Source organism: Gadus morhua, chromosome 18, assembly GCF_902167405.1.
Source record: "Gadus morhua chromosome 18, gadMor3.0, whole genome shotgun sequence".
Classification (NCBI taxonomy): domain Eukaryota; kingdom Metazoa; phylum Chordata; class Actinopteri; order Gadiformes; family Gadidae; genus Gadus; species Gadus morhua.
The window spans coordinates 11,049,272-11,073,599 of NC_044065.1; the positions used below are offsets into that span (position 1 = coordinate 11,049,272).

Here is a 24,328-nt window from a genome sequence, read left to right on the forward strand (position 1 = left end):
AACCTTGGGGTCACCTGGTTTGCATATGTTATAAGCTATATATTTTTTATATATATATATATATATATATATATATATATATATATATATATGACATAAATGTGTTTTTTTTAGTTTTCAAGGCTTTCAGTAATGTCCTGTATACACGGAAAGTGCGTTGAGATACATATACGTTTGCGGGCGGTCAGCAAAGCATTATTTCGATTTACATCCCTGTTTTGTCGCCCTCTGCAGGCTGGAGGAGTCTAGTGCGGCTCTGTGCACCCACATGGAGCGGCTGGAGCAGGAGATGGAGCAGGAGAGGAAGAAGCAGCGCATGCTGGAGATCAAGCTACGTAACTCTGAGAGGGCACGCGAGGACGCTGAGAACCGAAACAAACTCCTGGAGAAGGAGATGGAAGACTTCTTCTCCACTCTGGGTGATCTCGCCCTTGGGGCAAGAACGAGCGATATATAACACGTGGAGCCACCATCGCTGGGTTTTTACACACACTGTAAACAACCTGCTGACTTCTGGGGTTCAATTCCAGCGGGTTCTCGGATCCATCAACTCCATCCAATCAGGACACGGCTTCCAGAAACATGGAACACGTCATTGTTTTGTTGGGAATTTCCCGGTTTGGAGTTAGAGGAACTGGATTTTTGATTGGGATTGGAAGATGATGAAATGTAAAAAATATATAAATAGGATGGACACTAGCTACTACTTGGCCGAGAATTATAAAATCCCTGTTGTGGAGAGTGAAGTGCTGCTTAAACCCCTTGACCAAACCAAGGAGACCACAAACTTTGTGCGTTCCATTTATCACACATGGATCCGATTTTATACGCAAGTCAGGTTCTTGTATGTATCCGTTGAGAGAGGGGGAATGGAATGGATTATGTGAAGTAAATATTAAGATCCAGTGAATGAAATCCCATTGTTGAATGCAAGCTAATGCTTAATCATCTAAGCAAAGCTGTACAATGCCAGTCATCGTAGAAGTATTCCCTGAAAGTAGCTTATGGCCTACTACTGAAGACAACCTCCTTTCATTAGAACGATCACTAACAATGATCTTCTCCTTTGGATCATCTACCCAACAGATCTTTATTATGGTAACAAGGGCCAAGCCTGTATGGAAGGGTATCCTAAACAAGGGGTTGTCAATGGTGCACAGTACTTAACCATAAGAGAAACAAGAGCTTGAGAACTCTTCTGCTTCGAGCAGAAGAGTGCCATTGATTTAGCAAAACTGCAGTAAAAAGGGAATTGTTCTACGATGGTTAATTCTGGATTGCTGGTTGATCTCAGGCCACTTGTGTGCCTAGCTAACGAACCATTGGACGTAGCTAGCTGCGTCCAATGTTGATATCCCATGCCCCTCTGTCAACAAAAACCGACAAAAAGTATTTGGTTTACACCAATACTTGCAGATGAAGGTTGTATACCTCAGAAGATAAAGTAACACTATAACAGGGACAATTTCAACGTGTGACGTGCGACTTTAAGCATTTACAATTTAGCCTATGCTGCCGTAAAAGCCAGGACATGCAGAAACGATATGAAGGTTGCTTGAAATCCATACCAAAGCCCCCAAAAGCTAAGACTTATACTCTGGTGTTTGCTAACCTGTATGACCTGTACAACCAGACTGGTAGCCATGTTGGTCTTGACACAGGAAGCTGACCACTGCCATCACAGTTAACGATAGCATTTCCTGGTTGTGCCTTCAGGGAAGTGTTATTAAACATATAAAAAAGGGTGCTGCCTTCTATTGCGGATTGGTAATTTAAACAGAAAGACATACAATGAAATACCTTCAATTGACCTGGATTGTGTCATTTATTGTGAAGCTGATTTTGTGTACTGAATAGACTGAATTTTGAATTGAGAATGTACTCTTCGTAGTGAATGTACTGTGTTGTGAATGAAACCAACGGAACCATTATTTTAAAATAGCTAGAAAACAGAATATCACTGTAGTTGCCCACAATGTATCAACCTTAGGGTTGATATCAGTTTGTACCACTTCACAATGTCTTTGATATAGGAATCCAATCACTAGCCAACAAGACAAGTAGGTTTAATTCCTTACTTATCAACCTCAAATACGAAAACATACAACAAATATATGATAGACATTTGTCATTCAAAAGACTTAGGTTCACGCAGTCATGTGTTGTAAGCATTGCATGTGGTTAAATTGTTGTCTTTTTAAACAAAGGTGCAGATAGCAGCACTCATTTCCTAAGGAGCGCACTGTTACCAGTATGAATTAAAAGTGAAAATGTGCTTTGGTTGGGAAAAGAAAAGGTAATCATTTTACTTTTCTTATTTTAATATATTTTGTACAGAAGAACATAGTAAATGTTATTCAATGGCCCTCGTTATGAGTAAATGTTTGCAAGTGAGGATATCAGAGTTTTCACCGTAAGTTTTTTTTTTATTTTTATGAACTGACAACTTAAGTTTACGGGCCTCTATTTTACCACTATGATATGTGGGTCGACAGGCCTCTTTGTGATGAATATAGGGGGGTATTTGAAATGGCGTTTCAGCATCACACCTGGTGGTAAAATGGGGGCCCTTTAAGCAAAATGTGCTGGACTGAAGACTTAACTATGTCTCCACAGAGCAGTTATGGTGCTTATTTATTATAAATCAACTCTATTGTAATGAATGAATAATCTATGAATAAATGAAAAATTGATACTGAAAAGACTTCAGTGGGAATGCAACAAACAAACCAAAGTATTGTGTCATTTGGATCTCATTTTAAGTGCCACATTACGATCGAAGTACACATTTTTTTGGCTTATAAAATGGTCTTCAACGTAAATGAAGAACACGGAAACACCTGAGTGATTCAAAGTGTATTTTACTTTATTTGCAGTACATGTTTTTTTTGTTGGTTGTTTTTTTTCTGAGTTGGCATCGTCCGATCCCAGGGCATGTATTCTAGTAGTGCACTTAATCGTTGTTTGCGCTTCTCTGGGGTCACGCAACACCAACAACTCTTAATCTACTTGCATGGCTGGATTCACTAGCAAACATTACAAACCAGCACCATACATATAACGAGTTTTTACAATTTTTTTTAGGCATTGAAACTTTTATCCTGTTTTGTTTATTAACATTATTTTCGTCTTACCACACAACCAAATCAAGATCTTCTGGCCATGATGAACATGAAGAAATCTTGTTTACTTTTCTTTTTTTGTGTTTTCGATCTCTGGCCGGATCTGATTGGTCGGTAAGACTAATTACAGAACAATATGATTATAAACAAGTCACAGCAAAAAAAAACGAAAATAAAAAAATGTAGTCTTAAAAAAGGGGAAACGTGTCGACAGTACCAAACATTTTCTCTACCTTCAGGAGACAGCTAACGTGGCTAGCGCCGGGACTCACAACTAGCACAATTTGCTGAAGGTATTGCACTGAAAAACAAAACAGAAAAATAGGAAAAAGAAGGGGGAGAAAAAATATATACATATAACATTTGTTTTAAACTTCTAGGACAAGTAGGCCTATACATAATGTACAAAACTAGAGGTCTGCTCAAATTAACAATGGTACAGTTTCAAAATAAATAAATAATATTTATGTTATTCACACGTCTTCCGTAGCTAATTCTGCAGGTAACTGAGTCCATCCGTGTCCATCCAAAAACTGGTAGAAACTTTGAGTGAGGTAGTCCATCAAAGCCTTAAATTAAGATTAGGTTTTAGCAGTAAAATAAAAACACCCTAAACAAAGCTTTCCAATTGTGACTAAGGCCAAATTCAAATAAAATAAAAAAGACAGAGCATGGGATAATAAAAGCATCATTTATTTTGCCATTATTGTCTTACATTTCCTGCAATTACAGCAGGAAATAAGCTCCTGTTGTTACCAAGTCATGCCAGCTCATCCGTGAGCCTAGGGGAGCTAAGTAGCGTTGTCACCACTATCCTTGAAAAAATTATAATAGTTTGGAAACCTGTTATCATTGGTAATTGATTGGAAGTTAAAAGGAATGTCAAGGTAGTAAATCAATTGAGTGTTTTGTGACGAAAAGCGTGAAATTAACCCAAACAAATACGTTTAACTTTAAAACGGATTTACCTCACTGAATTAATCTTTGCTATTCACAAGTACTGTTAAGATATGAATAGATGGATATTTCACAAAAGTACATCTCAAAGTGTGGCCAACCCAAAATAAATGTCTCATAGCGGATTCTCATCAAGGTCACATCAAATGATGGCCATTCAAAACTGGACCCACGCAGTATTATGTGACCAAACAGGGTGTTTGTAGCCCTCCGTTCTGTTTTTTAACCCTCAGGAGAACTCTTCCCATTTATCTTTAAAAGTATTACAGATTTTGAAAAGTCTCCCTAAAGCAATTGTAAGGAGAGGCGAGAAGGGAGATTATGAATAAATAAAAAATTTCAGAAATGTTTATGTCATTAGCTGTTACCTCAACCGTTGCAAAATGTGCTAAAATCTTGATCATGATTCACTAGTGTGATTTAAAGAAACAAAAGACTTTGACAATCCACCTTTTTCTTTCAAAACAACAGAAACGAAAATAAATGTTTGTTATTACTATGGTTACCCTGCAAAAAGACTACAGTCTCCAACTTTATCGTCAAAACATACAACAAAAAAGAAACAGTAGAAAAATATACAAAACATTTGCAAGAACGTCCACCTTTCGTGATTGATTTTAAACGTGTAACCTGCCATTTCTTACCTAATAAAACTCTCCGCGCCGAACGAGTACACTACCTCCTACGAAGTCGGGAATGAACACTTAAACAATAGGCACTTTCCTTTCCAATAATACAAATAAAAACACACCCCGAAGAAGGGCTCCATTATTGCATTCAGTAAATAATCGTCAGACATTAAGAGGGAGAGAGACTGTTTACATTTTTCTTATCTTTAGTTTTTCTCATATTGAAGTTAGGCTGCCATGCGTTGAAAACGAAGGGGAGTTTTGGTTTAATAATCGTAGTCACGCTATCAATAGATTTGAGTTAAAATCTGAAACCGTCGCAAAGAGCACAAAGATACATCCCGTTACGTTTCTAATAAAAGGATCTTGTATTAGGAAGCAAAACTTATCTAAATCATACTTACACAGTTCCCTCTTGGTCGTACGATACACATCCCTCAATAGACACTACAGATCCAACACCTTCAACAAACCTTCTCGACATCACACCTTGGTACTTACTGATACATTCTCTGTACACCCCAACTGACACGTCAAACCTCACAGCACTCGCAACCTTTCCATATCCGTAAAGCTCCCATAGTCTATGTCAATACATTCCCCCAGTATTTTGCCGTCAATGTGACATTACCGTTTCAAGCAAACCTCTCGAGCAGTGGTGGGGGATTTAAGTGTAAAGCTATTCTCGGGGCTATCTGAAGGGATGTACAATCCTACACGCCCACTGCGAATAAAACATAAAAAATAGAAAAGTAAAAGAAAAAAAATCAGCAAAAGAAACGCTTAAAAGCTCCACTTCTCCCTCCCCCTCACTGTCCCGTTACATAGCTTAAAAAGGAAAAAATAAATAGTACAATTCTTACATCTCACACAGCAGGGGTAAAATGGTGGAAAGAGCGGGAAATCAAACAGCATTTTGAAATCGCCAGCAGCTGTCAAGAATAAACTTAACATAACAAAAAAAAGAAAGAAAAAATATCGTTTCCAAAAGAAAAAGTGTTTACAGGTAAAGAAGTAGTAGTAGTAGTGGTGACTCACAAGGAGACACCCAATATCTTTATACAAACAAATCTTAAAAAAGGGAAAAGAATCAAACCGAGCGAAGCATGGTTTCAAAAAATTATCAGCTCCTTGATACAAAATACGGTAACGTGTTGTACGGAAGTATTGAGATCAATCATTTGTTGAAGTATATTCAAATGGCTCACCACAAACATAATTTTTTGAAGCAAAAAATAAACGGACCCTTGCTCTGTACAAACTCAATCTACATGTATATGGCGTGACGTAATAGTAGTAGCCTAAACACCAACTGAAAGATTTACAAAAACAACTAAAATAAAAAACAGATCACATGAAGAGGTTTTTCAATATATTTCTTTTTTCTTCTCAACGTCCATGAACCAAAAATCATGAAAAGTTTGCATCGTAGGATTCAGAACGTCGAAACAGGATGCCACAATAAATTAAAGCCTGGACTCAAGTTCAACAGAATTACCAAACGAAAAAGAAACTATAATTATAAAAAATAAGAAAATGTCCTTAATAAAAAAAAAAGAAGACAAGAAGAAAGAACCGAAAGGAACCAAAATGGCCACAGATAAACTGACCTCGATGCTACTCTACGAAAGCCTGAACAACAGACGAATGAGAGAGGGGGAGGCGGAACTGTGGGAGGGGCCAGTGTCGGGCTTGTAGACTTTGGGTCCTCTTCAGGTGGGTGGGGGAGGGGTGGAGCTTACCACCTCACACCAGAAAGAAAATAACTAGGAAGTTGTGTTTGTTGCCGTTGCGTTCTGTTGTTGTTGTTGTTGATAGTCATCTGCAGCAGCCCGGTGGGCCGGTAGCGCCCGGGCCAGCACTAGGCGATGGTTGTAGCTAAGGCGGGCTCCAGGCTGCTGCCGGTGGGGGCGGGGGCGGAGAGGGTGGGGTCGGAGACACCTGCGGCGGAGGCGGACGGGGGTTGGTGGTGCTGGTGCTGGGGGGGTTGGCTCACTGCTGCACCTGTGCTATGAGATACAGTGGCAATGGTCGGCGGTCAGAAAGGTAAAGGGTGGGGTGCTGGGATGAGGGGCAAAATAGTATGGTGGCCACAAGGGGCTTATGATTCCAGGCCAAAAGGTTCTGGGTCTGATCCCGTGTTCCCATCCTTCCTGACCTGTAGGCATCTTTAAGCAGGATGCCTTAGCTCCTACCTGCTCCTTTAACCAACGTATGTATATCGCTGAAAGCTGTTCTGTTTGGGTTGTTTAGGGGGGAAACACTTTAAAATATTAGGGGGTTGTTACTAGAGCTGAAAACGCTTTTAAATAATGGTGTTTGCGATTTGGCTGTGCGTCCTCGCACCTGCTCAGTTTTTGGTAAAACGTTTACGAGCTTCAGTAAAACCTTTTCATCGAATGTTTGCATTCTATCTTTGGGATCCATGAGCGGGAGTAAAATCCCTGCCTGCTGGTCGCTGACGTGGAATGTCTGATAAAAATGTCTTAATAGCGATAACTCAGTCCACTAACCTTGAGAAGCGGGCTGTCCCCGGATCAACCCATTCTTTGTCCTCTCCTCCCAGTCGACTTCTTTGTATATCAACTCTGTAAACAACACAGACAACCACACACAGCGTGTAAGGCCATATGACCAAGAACCAGGAAGGGAAGCTCGTTACCCAACGCAAAATAACACAAGGAAGACTAAACAACGTCAGGTCATTAATGAACAGAGGACGAGGGATGGAACAAATCAAATGTGACGCATTTCCACGCTGCTTGCTTTCACAGCTCGTCACCAGCATGAGTAAGAGAAGAGAGGGACGAAGACGTCTTCCTACCTTTCCACTCCTCTACCGTGTGCTCCCTCTCGTCCAGCTGTTTGTCCGTGATGAGGGGGGGAGGCTGTGAGACAGACAGACGGACAGGCAGGGGGTTCACATCTCTGGCACATGAAGGAAGATGGTCACACTGATCAAAGGGGGCGAGCCAAGCCGATTTGGAGTCTCACAGTCTGAGCTACAGCGAGGACCCCATTTAACACCCACTTAACATCTATCCATCGATGCCAAGACCAAGATCAAACTCAGAGCAGGGCTTATCGATTATGACAAAATTGATGATTGCATCTCCCGATATTGTGACTTGGATAATTAATTGTAATTCTGTGGGAACTAGAGTATATATAAATCGATCGACATGCAATTCATTGTACCACCTGAACTCAGGCATACACTCCTCCACCCAAAATAGACCATTAAAGTCTCCAAAATGATGTATTGCATTTTCAGACTTCAATCTTTTCAATCTTCTCTTTGCAGGGAAGCCTGGCCATAATAAACACATAAGCCTCAGATATCTCCCTCGTCGAGGGCTGTAATAACGCAAAGAACTCGCAAATCTTATCGCCACCATTTCCCCCCGACCTACAGTAGAGGAACATAAGAAATAATGTTTCTGCTCGGCCGTGTAGAGCTGTTGGATATTAGAGTTAGCATTCTCCCCCCTGGGTTAGAACCGTTCCTTGTTTGAGCAGTAGATAAGACCAGTGAAGAATCATCCAAATCTATAGCACTACTTTCATGAGAAATGAAACAAAACTTTTCTTCCATTTCCCCCAAGGTTGGTTACGGTTACGTTTACTTTGTATCGGTCTCTGGCGGTTATGAGACACAGGTTCAGATTCAACTTCAAAATAAAAGTCCCACCACCTGGGTGAACCTCTGAATGCCAGAATAATGAAGACAAGGCGTGTCGTCGACACTCACACCTCTGACACAGAAACTTTGCTCAACACTTTGCTCAACACTCTTCAGAACGGAAGAGGTTTAGCAATTAGCACAGGAAAAAGCTAGAACACACACACACACACACACACACACACACACGCATTGCTTACCGCCTCCACCTCGATGGGGTCGTACCACACGTTGATGTAGGCGTGCTGGAGGGCCTCGTCCACCGAGATCCGCTTGGACGCGTCGATCACCAGCATCTTGGACAGCAGGTCGCGGGCCTGGCTCGCTGCAATGTTCCGCCCACCCGCGGGGGGAAAATAACAGGAACAAGGTGGAAGTGTTATGAAGGAAATGTTGTGAGGTTCATTTGTGTGCCGAGTGTTTACCTCTGAAATATCCCTCTAGCTCTCCAGTACAGCACCTGGATTTGTTTTATTTCCACTTGGAAGTTTCCAACCGTCCCCATCTCTTTCTCAAACCTTGTTTGGTTTAACTCTTCCTATTCTCTCTCCTCTTATTAATCTCACCATATACATCCATAATTCATTCTTCTGTATATTTAGGTGTGCAGTTGTAGTTCCTTACAAAATTCAAAGAACCGTCACTTTTTCCATAACATCAGCCCCATTTCGGATGACAATAACACTATAGATGAGCGATGGTCAAAACCTTCCATAAGCCACTCCACAGCCCCAAGGGGAGGAGGTGGAGAACGTTCCTTCACCTTTAAGCTTGTTGTGCTCCGAGTCGGCGGGGAACAGCACGTCAGGGAAGAGCTTCTCGAAGCTGTAGCCGGCGTAGCGGGGCCGGTTCTCCACGTACGTCCTCACCGATTGGTTGAGCTTCATGAGGAACTCCTGCGAGGGCGTGCCCAGCTGCTCGATCACCTTGTTCCACTGGTCGATGTCTTGGGTTCACGGTGTTAAGAAAAACGATAGAAAGGCTGGGCCTCGGGGGAGGGGAGGGCTAGGGTTGGGGGAGCATTGGGTGGAGAGATTGCGATAGACCAGCTTGAAAAGCTGAACTGTCGGGAGTTTAAATCTTGTAATTAGTTTTAATAGTTTGGTCTTGGTGCCTGAATCCTGGTAAATCGCCAACTTCACGTTAGGTAAAGTCGGTCAACCAGATTTCAATGTTGTCTTCATGGACAGGAAGAAATCTGTGAGGTAAAACTTGTTTCAAAAGCAAACCGGATTTTGAACATACCACAGTTTGGCTAACACTGAGATGAAGGGTCAGGACAGACTGGATGCTGAATATCGCGCTTTCTAACCATATACACAATCACAGTGACAAACTGAAGCATGGCAAGGACTTAGATGTAGGGTGAGGAAGGACAGCGAATTCAGACGCGGAAATTCTGTGTTTCCTAACCACATACACAAATCACTCACGGAGGTTTAACAAATAAGGATTACTAGACAAAACAAGGCTTGTTCACAACGTTTTGTACAGATCCAGCCTCAATCGGCCTTGGCTAATGCACTTCTGTGACTCACTTCTAGCGGAACGTGAACTACATACGTGATGGAAAGAATAAGTTGTTTGCGGCAAGCAATGAGCAAACATTTTTGAAAGGGAGGAGACGCTGGAAGATTACAAACATTAGGAGGATTTATAGGATTTGATGGCTTATGGGAATTATGTCACTTCGGCCGTGCACAGCAGCTATTTAATACTTGTATTACTCGTACCAAATTCATATTGACTATTTGATTTCATTTGAGAGGGGGGGGGGGTACTGCAGACATTTAACAATACATACCCTTTAAAGGTCCCTTAACAGGGGACCCTGTTAAATTGCAAATCATGCTTGGATTACTTTGCATATGGAATAAGTAAAAAACATCTATCTCCAATCCAATTAGGTTTACAACTGTTTCCTGGCTCACCATGAACAACAGCCAGTCCCTGACGACCCAGCGGTGCCTAAGGTTGTGAGCAGGGCATGGGGGCTGGAGACCAGAGACATGGGCGTTTAGTAGGGTTTCTGGACGGAGGTCCAGCTTTAAGGATACGATCAGTACCTGGAAACAACACACTACCCCGGACCATTTCAGCCATGATGCAGCCAATAGACCAGACATCAACTGAAAAATGAATTGACAAAACCACCAAATTAGCATGCAGGACACGATAACAAACACAACAAAAGGGGAAAAAGACATGACAAATTAAAGAGAAAATTAAAAAAATATGCTTGGGTTTTTGTGAAGTACAAATTGGAACAAAATGGAATCCATGCAGTGATCGACAGGGCCAAACTCGAGCCAGTGTCCCAAAGGACGCCATGCTAATTTCTTTCACCTCAAATTCACATTAGCATTAATATTGTTAGCTTACAGCAGCTACGAGACACTGACTTTCAAGGCCTGTAAAAAATAAAATGATAAGTATATAAATATGGGAGCACCCTTTGTAATCTTACTGCAATTCATGGATTGTTTGGGAAGACCATTGATGAATTTGTGAATGTTTATATCTGTTAATCTAAATTTAGTAACTAATGTCACCTAATGTTAAAAATTGTTCTTTACCTGCCATCAGCGGGTTAATGAATAACACATGAATCACAACCAAGCTATTTCTTGATGGTTTACCTTGGATACACATGAGTATGTTTTCTGATCATACAAGGAGGGTGTCTCCCAGAATTCCTTTGGTGGTTATGAAAGAGCAAACTATTTTTAATTCTATTTCCCGTTTTTCCCCGGTGATATCGAGCCACAGGGGGGGGGTGTGTGTGTGTTCGTGTGTTCGTGTGTGTGTGTGTGTGTGTGTGTGTGTTCTCCCAAATAAAAGCTGTGTGTTTGGTCGTGCCAAGCATTTGCACAAAATAGAATTTCAATAGATGCTCAGGGACACACGATCGCTCACGGCGTCGGATGAAACAACAGGATTAGAACAAACAATACAGGAGTGGGGATGGAGTAGTTATCATCTTTTTCTCGCTTCCTGCCGCATTCGCATAACTAGGAGACACCAGACGCTGCTGCAAGCAGTTCAAGGATACAATCCCTTCCAGGGAAAAGGATTTTGTGGCGAACCATTTCTGCCAAAATACAGCCCACAGCCCAAATATCCACTACATACACGCAGCATAGAGGGAGAAGGAGGAGGAGTAGGAGGAAGGGAGGGAGGAAGAAGAGTTGAATAAGCAACATAAAGAAGGTGATTAAAAGCAACAAGTCAGCAGGAAAATATAGGTCAGTGTTTTGAGAGGGCCGAGAAGTAGGCGCAGACGATTCTTGCCAGAAGATTCCACTTCTCGGGGGTTTAAGGGGTGGTAGCTAAAGCTAAAGCATTGTTTAGATGCATCAGGTGATTACAGGTGAAGTTCTAGAAATGACAAGAGAGGGTTAATAAAAACCGTCGCTCATTCCTTTCCGAGGCGTCCGTTCGGAGGCAGATTCAGTGGTGCCAACAGAAGTGTGCAGACATGACAAAACGAGTGCGTGTGTGTGTTAGTGTAATCTGTGTTCGGCAAAAACAAGACACAACATGCAGCCTTCTTCAATAAAACATCAAACAAAAGCCCCAGATGCCGGGCACTGGGATCCCTGATCATTAAGTATCCCACGATGCACTGCTTGCCAATGAGCAAACTTCCCCTCCCCTCTGTGTCTGACCTTTACAGGTGAAGTGTCCACCAACAGTCAGTCAATGAGTGAATGAGTGAGGAAATGAGTGAATAAGTGAGTGAATAAGAGGGGGAATAAGTAATAATAAGTAAGTAATAGTAAGTCAGTTCCCCCTCCCCCTCCCCCAACCCTGTAGAGACGGGCATGCAGGAGCAGGCCAGGCAGCAACAAAGTAACTCCTCATTGAGCGATGCCTCTGTCAATCAACCAACCAGCCAACCAATCCCCGCCCACTCCCCACCCCTCACTCACCGTTGGCCTGGTAGCCCATGCCCAGGATGACCTCAGGGGCGCGGTAGTAGCGCGTGACCACGTAGGGGGTCATCAGCAGACCTGTGGCGGCGGTCCGGGCCAGGCCGAAGTCCAGGATTTTCAGCGTGCAGTCGGACTTCACCACGATGTTACTGGGCTTCAGGTCCTAATGGGATCAACAGGCTGGGGTGAGAAGGCCGGCTTGACTCAAATGGAGTCTGTTTCGATCCAATATGGCTTGTTCAATTCAACTTTAACCATTTGATTAAATTAATTAAACTTTATCTCACTGGTTTATGAACGTTATTTTGAATGAGGTTGAAGAAAAAGATTCTCCTTGGAATTTTGTTCTGGTCAATCTGTGCTTACAGACTTTTTTTGGAGGGAATTAAGGCGGCATCATTATTTTCGATCAATCCACATTTTTATTCACCGGACTTCCAAGTATAAACCTCTCTGGCAGATGCAGAGTCACCTGCTCAGCAACGGACCATAACACATGCAATCTCAGGCAGTGGATTTGATATATATTCATCTTCCTCTTTTGAATACGACTCATCACCTTAATTAACATTACCAGCGTGTTGCAATCGCACGTGGGCTCTGGAGAAGGTCCGTTTGCGTTCGGGTTCCAACAGTGGAAAGGCTCTGTGGAACAGCCATAGCGAGTGGCGGGCTCTCCGTGTTTGATGACAACCAAATCACACGGCTCATTGGCCCCGACAGTTGATGTTTAATTGGTGCACTCAAAGAGAAGCAGGCTTGAGACGGCCCTCTTAGTGCTGCGCGGGGAAGGAACTAGGTGCCTTTGTGGAGGGCCTTTGAGACTGAGGTGTGAGTCATTTAGAGGATATATTGTTTTGTACACGATAAGCTTGATTTGAATGGGCTCAAAGCACAGACAAATTCAATCATGACATGAAACGGCTCTGTTTTAGTTTATTAAAGTTATGTTATTTGGCCTAATCCTTCCCGTTTTTCGGAGGGAGGGGGTTGTTTAGAGCGGACAATAGCGATGCTACGTAGCTTGTTGCCTATGGGGCTCATTGCTTCTGCCTGGGAGAACAAGGGGAGAGAGCGCTACACTAAGCTACTCCTCCGTCTCAGAGTCAGTCACTGACAGGCGGCTTTGTGTGTGTGTGTGTGTGTGTGTGTGTGTGTGTGTGTGTGTGTGTGTGTGTGTGTGTGTGTGTGTGTGTGTGTGTGTGTGTGTGTGTGTGGAATATATGAGGTCTTATATGCAAAATACATGGCCTGTTCTTAACTCAACATGTATTTCAGGAGACCCATGCACGAAAATGTATTTTCATAAACTCGGAGGCTGAGCAACATGGCGACACTAATGAATGCAAATCTGTATGTGTCAGTGTTCATCTGTATGTACGTCAGTGAATATGTGCATGTGTGTGGGAGTTGATCTCCGTGCCTGTGCGCATATCTGTGTGAGTGAGTCTGTGTTCATATGTGTGCGTGTGTTAGTGAATGCGCCCATGGTAACGTGTGTGGCAATGTTTGTGTTTGTATCTGTGTGTGTGGTAATTTTTGTGTGGTAGTGCGCACGCGAGTGAGTGCATGCATGTGGATCTCTTTACCTGTGTGCAAATCTGTGTTTGTGTACCTATGTGCGTGTGTGCTAGCGACTGCGTGTGTGTTCGTGCTTATGTCAAAGGTGAGTGAGTCACCCTGACTCACGCGGTGGATAATGCCGGCGGCGTGCAGGTGCTTGATGCCGCACAGCATCTGGTAGAGCAGGTAGGACAGCCTCTCGTGGTCCAGCTCCATCTGGATCACCTGGCACAGGTTGGCGTCCATCAGCTCCATCACCAGGTACCTGCAGTCCCCACACACACAGACACACACACACACACACATTAACACACTCGCACATACACAATCACGCACCACCGCACAACGGCTATATTCATCACTTGCTCATGCTTTCAGATACGTGTGTGTGCCGTAACATGCTGCTGTGACAGACTCCGCCGACAGATGAGGCTGAAATGGGTCTTAAACGCTACAACATAAAAATAGAGGGAAAGCATTACTTAAAGATCTTTTCAAGGGCAAAATACAGTATATTAATATATTATTCATAAAAAAAGCAGATGTAAGCCTAAAGGGAGCCCAAAAAGAGTCCATCAAAAATAGTATTAAGGACGATTTGTAAATGTTTGTTAAATAACAAAACAAATCTGTAATGTTAATTTATAACTGCTCCCCTACACTTCTCCGTTGCAGTGTGCTGTAAAGTATGTTTCTGAGACAATGACACCTTCACATTGCTCTCTGATGCACCAATACACACAGCAGGGAGTTCACTGTAGAGACTGACGCCCCGTCCACACGAAGCCGGTTTTTTGGTGAAACCGCATAAGTCTGGACGGACGGCGTTTCGGCCGTCCATCCAGACGGAGCCGGCGAATCCGGTGCCCGAAACCGCACATTTCCCCAGATAGATTTCAAATCTATCTGGACCCATGCGGTTTCGTGTTAGGATTCGTGTCGCCTGAAACGCAAACGATGACGTCATTAGCCCCCCACCAGCTGGGGGACGTCAAAGTTGCGTTGAATTAAAAAAAAAATATATATTATTATTATTTTTTCTTTATTCTTTTAGTCGCTTTAAATAAAGCCCCTTGATAAATTGAATTACTAACTGTACATTAAAAAGCATTTCTGCTCAATTTAAAAGGTTGAATCTCTTCGTGACTGAATGTTTGTATACAGCGCACAGGCTGTATGCCCGCAGGCTTGATGCGCTCCACTTTTTTCCGTGGAGAGCCAGTGCCTTGAATATTTACTACATCGTTCCTACAGCTCGATGCGGTTTCACAATAACTCTGTCTTTACGGAGATATTCCTGAACCGCATAAAACGAAACTGGATCATTTTCGCCCGCTTTGGCTCCGTGTGGACGGGGCCTGGGGAATGTTGTGATTTATATAGGAAGAGCCCCCATCTGCCTCCCTAGTGATAAACATATCACTCCAGAACTAGTTGTGTTTAGATAGTGGAATGGAAGTCGTTTTTTCTATCGTCTCTGGAAGTTCGTATTGAAATTGTATTACAATTGTGTTCATTCCTAAAATGTAGCCCAGACACAATCGGACTGCATCAAAGTCAACCGATCTGATCAATAAATGAATCGTTCATCGATTTGATCTATTAAGCGTCTGTTTCAAGGGACGCATGCGGGCCCTTCACTATGCCTAGAACTTAGCAGCGGAGATAAAGATTGTTCTTCATTTCCCTGGTTCATCTGGATAATCTGGCGGTGTGAGGTCACGCCCCTGGCTAGAGATCTTAATACGATCAGATTACGGAGACAGCATCTCACACTTGAAATCACACGTATATGCATGAAAACCCACCACCCATGGGAAACTGCAACATAAAACAAATACTCACACATCTTGGAATTCCTCCTGCGTCTTCTGTGGCGTGAACACATTTAATAAGCCGATAATCTGCCCACATAACAAAACAAAAGGGGATCAGTTATTCTGCGGCCGTAGCAAAATTAAATGAAGCACTTCAAGACTTCCTCATCTGAAGACCGGTTTTGCCGTGTTCCACATTAGTTGCAATGCGAGCAGCAATACATTCACGAGAGAGAGACACATCGTAATATGATAGGATCTAACACAATGACAATACAAAAACAACATGAAGTAACAATAGCAATACATAGAGGTACACACGGTTCAATAAATATATATTTTACGAATATACAGATCTATCTTACTTCTATTTGAATTCCTTCTAAAAAATAAAGTTGATGCGAAACCTTTTGCTTGCACTGAAAGGTGCGACAATAACACAGTTATAATTATACACGTGTTAAACATATCAATGCATGAAAAAATGTGTGAGAGAGAAACAGAGACAGAGAGAGTTCTACTTTATATGTACATCCCTGGTACTTTATATTTCCCATCTTTAATGTGACTTACGTTCTTGTGATTGACACATTTCATTAGCACCAGTTCTCTGTAGGCCCGCTTGGCATGGGTCTGGTTCTGAAAGGGCCGGCTCAGCTTCTTAATGGCCACATTTCTCTCAAGGTTGTGGTCGTACGCGGAACTGAAAAGAGGAAGAAGGATGGTTTAATGACTTCAAATGGAATGCCTCCAAGGTGACTTGCTTGACTTCACATACATCAACCAAGATATTCTACCTTGAAGATAAACTTCTGCTCAAAGATTTTTTTTTTTTTTTGTTGTATCTTTATTTCACCAGGTTGGACTCAATGAGGTTTAACATGTCTTTTACAAGAAAGACCCAGCCAAGACAGCGTACAATAAAATACAATCGACACCACGTAAACATTAATTTGCACAAGCAGAGAAGAACACCTACAAGGCCAGACAGTTCCAATGTCCTCCTGCATCAGTTTCAGTCCAAGAATTGGCCATTGACTTGTGTTCTGACAGCATATCAAGCAGCCCAAGTCCCATCTTGTTTTGAAGCTCACTCCATGTAGCCTGACAGCAGACAGAGTTGTCAACTCGTTACACTCCATTTCCATCTTCAGTCTGACATTGCCTCCGATCACTTTAGACCCACATATCTGCCTGAAGCTAACGTCATTATAAATCTGTAGCCATGCTGGCATCCAGGTTTTCCTGGCTAGGTTAAAACAAACCATGATGTTTGGTGATATTGAGAAGACATCTTAGTAGATTTGGAACAGCCTCGATAGCATTTGCCATTGTTATCACTCCTCTTTGCTTCTGGAGAACAGCTTGACAACGCCATATATCCTGCCCTGGGTGCTGATTGGCTCATCGTTATTCCCCCCTGTGGTGTTCATTGGATAAATAACTTTGTTTTAATTCATAATGCCAAACCAGATTCAGTCAACATCGTTGGAATGTGCAGATTCAGAGGTCTGGACCTTGGCCGACTTCCATGATGAAAAAATGCCTAGAAACTAGATGGCTTTCTTATCAAACGAGATTCGAATCTATTTTTCATTGTACAATGAATAACCACAAAAGGTGATCTCTGCATTTACCCCATCTCTAAGGGCAGGGAGGCCCCAGCGACCTGGCCAGGGGACAAACCCAAGGACTACTGCCACCAGTGCCCATGTTGGAGGGCCATGGTGGAGCCAGCTGCTGTTAACATAACATGCATGTCTGTGGTGTTGGGGGCAAGCCACGTGAACACGGGGAGAACATACCTTGTGTCCTAAGATGTTCTGTATGTAGGATTTGGTTTGGAAATGGGATTTTTGTCGTTTTACATTATTGTGAGCTGTAGAAAAGTATTGGATCTCATGATGCCCTGACAATGGACCAACGGAAACTCATGGCTGGATTCAAAATTCATATAGGTTTAGGACAACCACAATCAAACGTTCTCCAAGCAGGGATATATTTTGAGTATGAGCCAGGGATTTTCCATCCCTGGCTGGAAAGAGCCTCAGGATTCCTGTCTTCTCTGCCTTGCTTCATTCATTCATTTCACCCTGACTCCTGGCGTTTATCATTGAGTTCCAGGCGACCTTTATCAATCGGTGCCGTCACTCAGACTAACCCTTGTGTCAGGTTAACCTGCATGCGGTCCATAACCCTGACCGTCTGTATCTAACGTGTGTGACATTAGCCATCAGAGAGGATATTGGCATACAGTTCCCCACACGTGTATGTGTTTGTGTCTTTGTTTGCGTATCGGGCCAGAGTTCATTGTAGGTGCCTCAGCTCTGGTTAAATTAAATTCACAAATGGGCACCAGAGTCCTCCCGTCTCGTCCACATTAAATAGAAAAGTCCACACACGGTACTTTCCATATGTTGATGTGCACAATGCGAATGTGTGTGCGGGCGGAGAGAGGTGATAACTCGTTCCAGTAGGGCTCGGGTGCATTCCAACGGAAATGGTCTGATACAATTGTGCAACAATATAACATTGCAAGAGATAAGACGCCAGGGTGAGAGACACATGATTTATTGGCATTAATGTGGTGCAAATACAGTTTTCATGCTGAAACTTGTAGCCATCCTAATGCTTGGTTTCGTAATGTTGCTTCTTTTCTACACAATCAAAGATGTAGGCTACTTTCTATTTTATTTTTCTCTATGCTTTATACATTTAATCCAAAGCCATTCATCAGTGAATGCCCCTTAGAGTTCCATCATGCATTTTTATCTTCTGCCATGAGCGAATAGCAGAACACTATTTCGCTCACTGCATTTTCACAATATTTTTGAATGACAATCATGAAAACGAAACAATGGAGGGGGATGCAGAAGCCGAAACCTTTGATAAATATGGTTCCAAATGAAATAAATAGTACTGTGGGCTAGTGGGCGCCCAACATAATTTAAAAAGTGACGTCTAGGTGGACACGCCCACTTGTAATGTTAGAAGAGGAAGCTAATCACACTCAATATGTCACCTTTAAGAAAACAAGGCATGGCTGATTGCAGTGGCACTAGTAATCCAGCTGTGGCGCTGCCCGGCAGCTGGATGCATGCAGTGTAAACACTGCCATAGATGGACACAAAAAACATTGTGTGCGGCTTTTGTATCCAACAATTATGTGCAATACAGATTAAACGGGGGTAATTTAAATTCCAGCACTCTGATGGCCGCAATGCCAGTTTAAAGGACTAAATTACAGACTGTTTAATATTAGTATTTGTTTAGTGTGAGGAGATTGTCTGAGATAGCGTAATAGAGCTGAATTAGGAAAGAGGTCTAGGTTGTCTAAAAAGGGAACACAGGTGTTTGGACTTTCACTACTACCCCAGAAGAGAGTGTTTGGGGAAAGTCTATTGTTGTGCTCCTATTACAGGACGAACTGCAGAAGTACAATTACAAGGTGGTTCTTCTTATATAATTGTAACTCCTTTTTGCCTTGACAACATTGTGAGAGTACAGAAAACGGAAGATCACCCTTTACAAGAATTCATGATATGCAAAGTCATCGTAGGAAAAAATGTCAAGACAGCATTTAAGCAGCATATAAGGTGTCAAAGTAAATATCAGATGGAGGGCTGGCTGGCTGTAAGATAGCAAGCTTTCCAGCTTTGCAATAGTCTGCAAATTGTTAAGTCAAAAGGCAGCATGAGAGGATAAACAGGAGGTGCTAGAAAACATATCGAGCTAAAAATAAAAAGAATGGGGAGTCAGCTGGATAGCTGAGTCAGAAGTCAGCTCATTACTTGTCATGAAAAGAAGAAAAAAATGGTATACTTGATCTAAGGATGGATGCATGGATTAGGATGCGCGCTAGTGCAACACCTGCCACTGAGTGCAAAAATCGACATGAATCACTCCATCTCCATCTAAATTCAGCATTATGGTCAGCTTGGCGACTCACATGTACATCCTTCAAACGATCTCAAGCACGCATGGAGCACATGCCGATAGACGGAGTCAGTAACGAAAGACGTTGCTAACCACATCTTAACAATCACAGCTTTCCAACCCCCCCCAGGCAAAAAAAGGTCAAGCAAATCCCAACTACTCCCCCGCCACCGAGATGTGCGTCAGCCTATTCACAAAGCCACAGGCAAGGCTGCGTCTATCTGATCGATGCAGTATGTGTTGGTTAAAATTAACAAAGACTCGATCAATCAGAACACCAGAAGTCTGACGTGTCACATGGCGATGGTTGGAAGGCTCGTGGCCAGCAGTCTGACTGTTGCAGTCGTGGTCCTGTTAATCCCTGTTTAATTCTCAGGAAATACTATTAATATTATAATAGAACAATATAATACTGTACGTTTGGAATAGTAGTTCTCATAGTTCTCCAGTGGGAGAAGTGTTAGTGTTCCAAAGCAGAAACTGAACACAAATTGGGAGAAGATCCATAGCTGGAATCGACCCTTTAATTCAATAACTACATTGTTGTAGCCCACAGGACTCACAAACAAACAAGACCGAGTTGAATGTAAAATGGAAATAACTTCTGTGCCTTACCAGACGATTCCCTGTGCCCCGGAGCCAATGGGCCTGAGGTTCTGGTAGCGCTTCAACACAGTAAACGTAGAATCCCCGACATCTAAGCTGTAGAACTCCTTTTCACGCTTATTGCGATTCATGATGAAGACTTGGGAGGGGGGGGGGAAATCGTCACGTTTTAGGCATCCAAGTCGAGCTCACCTGCAGAGGAAAGGAGAGAAAACGTGGCGGTTACAATGGGTACTGTTTACGTGGAGTATTTTCTTTATAGTGATTTAAATAGGAATTATCTTCTTTTTTTTTAAGACATCGAGTTAATGAAGATATACGGTCCACAAATTTTCATTGACGAAAGAAAATGTCAAGTTGTTAGCCATTTTATGGTTAAAATCTGTTGAGTTATCGGGAGAAACATCTGTTTTCATTGGGATTTTTCAACAAAATAGTGGTCAACAACACCAAGAAACAAACAATGACTAAATAATCCCGGCAACGGGTAGAGCTAAGTGCTAAGCAAGCATGAAGAATGGATCAATTTCAACAGAGTGGTAGGATTTATGTCTGTGGAGGCAATGGGAAACTAGATGGATTTCCAGAGTTAATCACATTTAATGCCCTCAAAATCTCAAGCACCTGGTCACACAAACATGGATCAGAAGTTTCCCCAAAAGCCCAACGTTTCAAACAACAATCTTAAATGGCTGTCTGACTAGAGAACTGATCAGGTGTGAATTTACGTCACCTAATGCTAGATGATCTGCGTCACATGCGCTACAACCATGTCCCGTTGTTTGAACCCCAAGGTCTGACCATTTTAAAACACTGTTCTTACATTGTGATTAGAGCGTGTCTAGCTAGTTATCAGGTTGCACACTTTTTCTGGGTGCTGGGATTGATCCCCACTTTATCTGTTGGGAAACTATCTAGAACACACTGACTGCTAGTCATATTGAATAAAGGTTTCAGATGAATATATAGTAAGAGTGTTCCACCACAGCTCCCCACCCTCTTGTCTTTAATAAATTCCTCTCTGTGTACAGTGTTTCCTCTCTGAAGCCCATACTTGATGTACATATTTCTCCCATGTTCCCTTCCTCAACAGGCCGGGGCATTTACAGATTTATTCTCCGTTGTTCCACGTATGTTGCGCAATATTTTTTCACAGTGATCCTGTCTCGATGATGGAAGAAACCTGTTAAGACAGTCCTGTTGTTGTGACACACGGTGTTCTTTGACAGTGTGTGTTTCTTCACCAGCTCTTTGGCTCCATTTGAGCGGGACGAATAGGGTTGGTCGTATGCCAGGCAGCACTAAGAAGGTGCTAGCTGGAGGACTCGATGGTAAATGGGTTGATGTTGACGTTTTATCCAATAACAGAGCTCAGACGTGTTCAATTATACTTGGACTCCCTTAGATCACTTGGTGTGGACTTTATAAAAATAACTTGGGAGGAAAATACCGCTACTTCAGCATCCCATAAAACTGCCATGCTATCGGCTATAGAGGGAGCACAAGTGGAGACAGCACTGGGAAATTTAAGTGATGGAGAGAAAGAGAAAGAAAAGAGGAAGAAAGAAAACGAGAGAGGAAGTGAGATAAATTGAGAGAGAAAGAGCGAGAGATAAGTGGATCTGATGGTGAACTCTTCTTAAGACAAATCATTAGTCAAATTTGGAACACTGAGCTGAGAGGTTTGTTGACGTGGCGACGGCTGAATATCCCACGGACCCTGACATTCACTGTGTGGCCTCCTCTCTTCCCCTCCTTTTCGCTCATCCTCCTCGCTCATCCTCCTCTTCTCTCTTTATTGTCTCCAGGCCCATGTGCACTATAACCAAGCTCGCCTTTCTGCTTCCATTTCATTGGGGCCATCTCTTTCTCCCTGTTCTTTTGTAGACCTGCCTATCCCTCATCTCCTTCTCATTAACAGCAGGCTTTTATCCAAAGCATCTTTGGTCATGTTGCCTTACATGTAGGCTGCATGCAGAAATTGAGCTTAGCACCCAGACCATTCAGCTGGGAGTTAAATACCCTTTCCTAGAACACTATCCCCAATAGCATTAGACAGTCTTCCATCATCTCCCCTCTGCTTTGGGCTGTCCCCCCCTCAATCTCCTCCTCCCCCCCCTCCCCCAACCCCCTCTGACTGTCTATTTCATCTATCTCCAACTCCCCAGCAAAGACTCTGATCCCAGTGATGTTGTCTCTCCGTCGACGGAGAGACTGCAGAACAAGACGATCCTCAACCACACAAGAGGAGGCTGGCAGGCAGACATCAACAACACTGCAGAACTCGAGGTCTATTTTGGATCCGTCACCAGGTAGAGACTAGAGACACTTCTGAACATAGGGCGAGATACCAAAGAAACACACACACACACACACACACACACACACACACACACACACACACACACTTCGATATGGCCAGGCGGGCCGGGCCCGGGAAATAAGGCCAAATTCTCCTGTCCCCATATAGGTCTTTAATATCTCGATTACAATATTGCTTTTTCTCGTAGTCCAGAAAATAAATAGTCTTTATAAAATAACCACATGGTAAAGTGTATTTTTGTATACTCCTGTGGGAATTGAATACTTGGCAAATAAAAAGAATTGAATATGTTCTCATTTTATAAAGAAGTTTCAAGTGAACCCAAATGGTAAACACAAAACAGTTTCTAGTGGAGCAGTCAGTTGTCACACACAAGGTAGGCATGTACACACTGACAAAATATAGATTCTGAACACCGACTAATAGACATAAACCCTTACAAAAATAAACATACCTTCTTGGAATCAGCCAAAGGGGATTCTCAGACGAATAGTTATTTTCCCTTGCTACTTAACTTTCATTTGTTCATTATTATTTATTAATATCTTAGGTTATAGTAATCCTAATTAACTTTATAAAGTATATAATTTATCCGAAATGCTTATTATATTAACTTATATGAACTATATGAAGATAATACATGAATTTGTTACTCTCTAGATAATCCAGGACTAGACGATGATCTGGGAAAGAAACTTATGGTGTGAAAGACATTTTTTCAGGCCTTCTTCTCAACTCAATTTCTAGGGGACAGAGGCTAATTAGCCATGCACAGCTATTCTATGCCGCATTCTTTATGAAAAGGTCCCCCTACACCACTGAATACACGACAAGACATGACCGTGGAATTGGTGCAATAGTATAGTAGGTATGTTTGCTGGGAGACTGTGTGTGTGACTGTGTGTGTGTGTCTCTTTATTTGTAGCCATTGTAAGTTATGAACCGTTGTTGTTTTCAGTATTGTGTGTATGACCTAGACTTGGATAAGCCGCACAAAGATATAAATACGTTATATACCAGCAAGCCTATCCTATTGGCAAACGTCTCCATAAATACAATACTGAGGATAGGGAAGGCCAACAACTGATTTTGAGTAGTGCGAGCAGTCTTTTGAGAGTTAAGAATGATCGAAAATGAAACACCTAAACCTCCCCAATAGTGGTTAAGTTTTTGGACTCACTCTAAATCAAAACATTCTGGTTGGAAACCCCAATACTCACATCTATTTGTATGCATCCTTGTGTAAAATAACTTACATAGCCTGCCCATTAATGACCAGTGTCTGCTACATTAATACATCCGATAAGGGGTGGTTTTATGTTTATATTTTGAAATTTCAACCAGAAATACATCAGTTTTGCAGCAGGTATTGCTACAATGAGCCCACTGAGACCTACAGTGACCTTTGTATTTCTCCTGGCATACTGCTCGGCCACGCTGCAGGATAGGTCGACCACAACGTCACAGCACCAGAGTGGAGCAACTCTGCCAAATGTCCCCCAAACACATCTTGATGGGGGAGATAATAACTGCATGTACACACATGTAGGGCACACACACGTTGAGCACACACACACACACACACACACACACACACACACACACACACACACACACACACACACACACACACACACACACACACACACACACACACACACACACACACTCTGCTACTTTGTATGCACAGTCACATATTAAAAACAAAACACGTTCTATAAAGGCAGGCATAAGAATGGTGTTAGGTATAGACTGCTA

General features: G+C 42.5%; 2 protein-coding genes across 5 annotated transcripts in view; one reads left to right on the forward strand and one right to left on the reverse strand.

The window, feature by feature from the left end:
• arhgap22b (Rho GTPase activating protein 22b) overlaps positions 1-3,303 on the forward strand; it is a 30,073-nt gene extending 26,770 nt beyond the window's left edge. For both annotated transcript variants that reach the window (XM_030339747.1, XM_030339748.1), the window contains exon 10: positions 235-3,303. In XM_030339747.1, coding sequence (XP_030195607.1) covers positions 235-457 — 223 coding nt within the window. In that variant the 3' untranslated portion in view covers positions 458-3,303. The remainder of the gene's footprint in view (positions 1-234) is intronic.
• Positions 2,846-24,328, reverse strand: part of mapk8b (mitogen-activated protein kinase 8b) — a 22,582-nt gene continuing 1,099 nt past the window's right edge. The window contains exons 2-12 of one of the 3 annotated variants that reach the window (XM_030339750.1): positions 20,257-20,439; positions 16,279-16,408; positions 15,734-15,792; positions 14,015-14,153; positions 12,323-12,488; positions 11,443-11,514; positions 9,154-9,336; positions 8,591-8,715; positions 7,533-7,596; positions 7,222-7,296; positions 2,846-6,712 (exon numbers count right to left, since the gene is read on the reverse strand). In XM_030339750.1, the coding sequence (XP_030195610.1) occupies positions 6,570-6,712; positions 7,222-7,296; positions 7,533-7,596; positions 8,591-8,715; positions 9,154-9,336; positions 11,443-11,514; positions 12,323-12,488; positions 14,015-14,153; positions 15,734-15,792; positions 16,279-16,408; positions 20,257-20,378 (1,278 nt within the window). In that variant the 5' untranslated portion in view covers positions 20,379-20,439 and the 3' untranslated portion in view covers positions 2,846-6,569. Of the gene's footprint in view, positions 6,718-7,221; positions 7,297-7,532; positions 7,597-8,590; positions 8,716-9,153; positions 9,337-10,447; positions 10,520-11,442; positions 11,515-12,322; positions 12,489-14,014; positions 14,154-15,733; positions 15,793-16,278; positions 16,409-20,256; positions 20,440-24,328 lie in introns of all 3 variants that reach the window. The other 2 variants (XM_030339749.1, XM_030339751.1) reach the window with 2 other exon arrangements.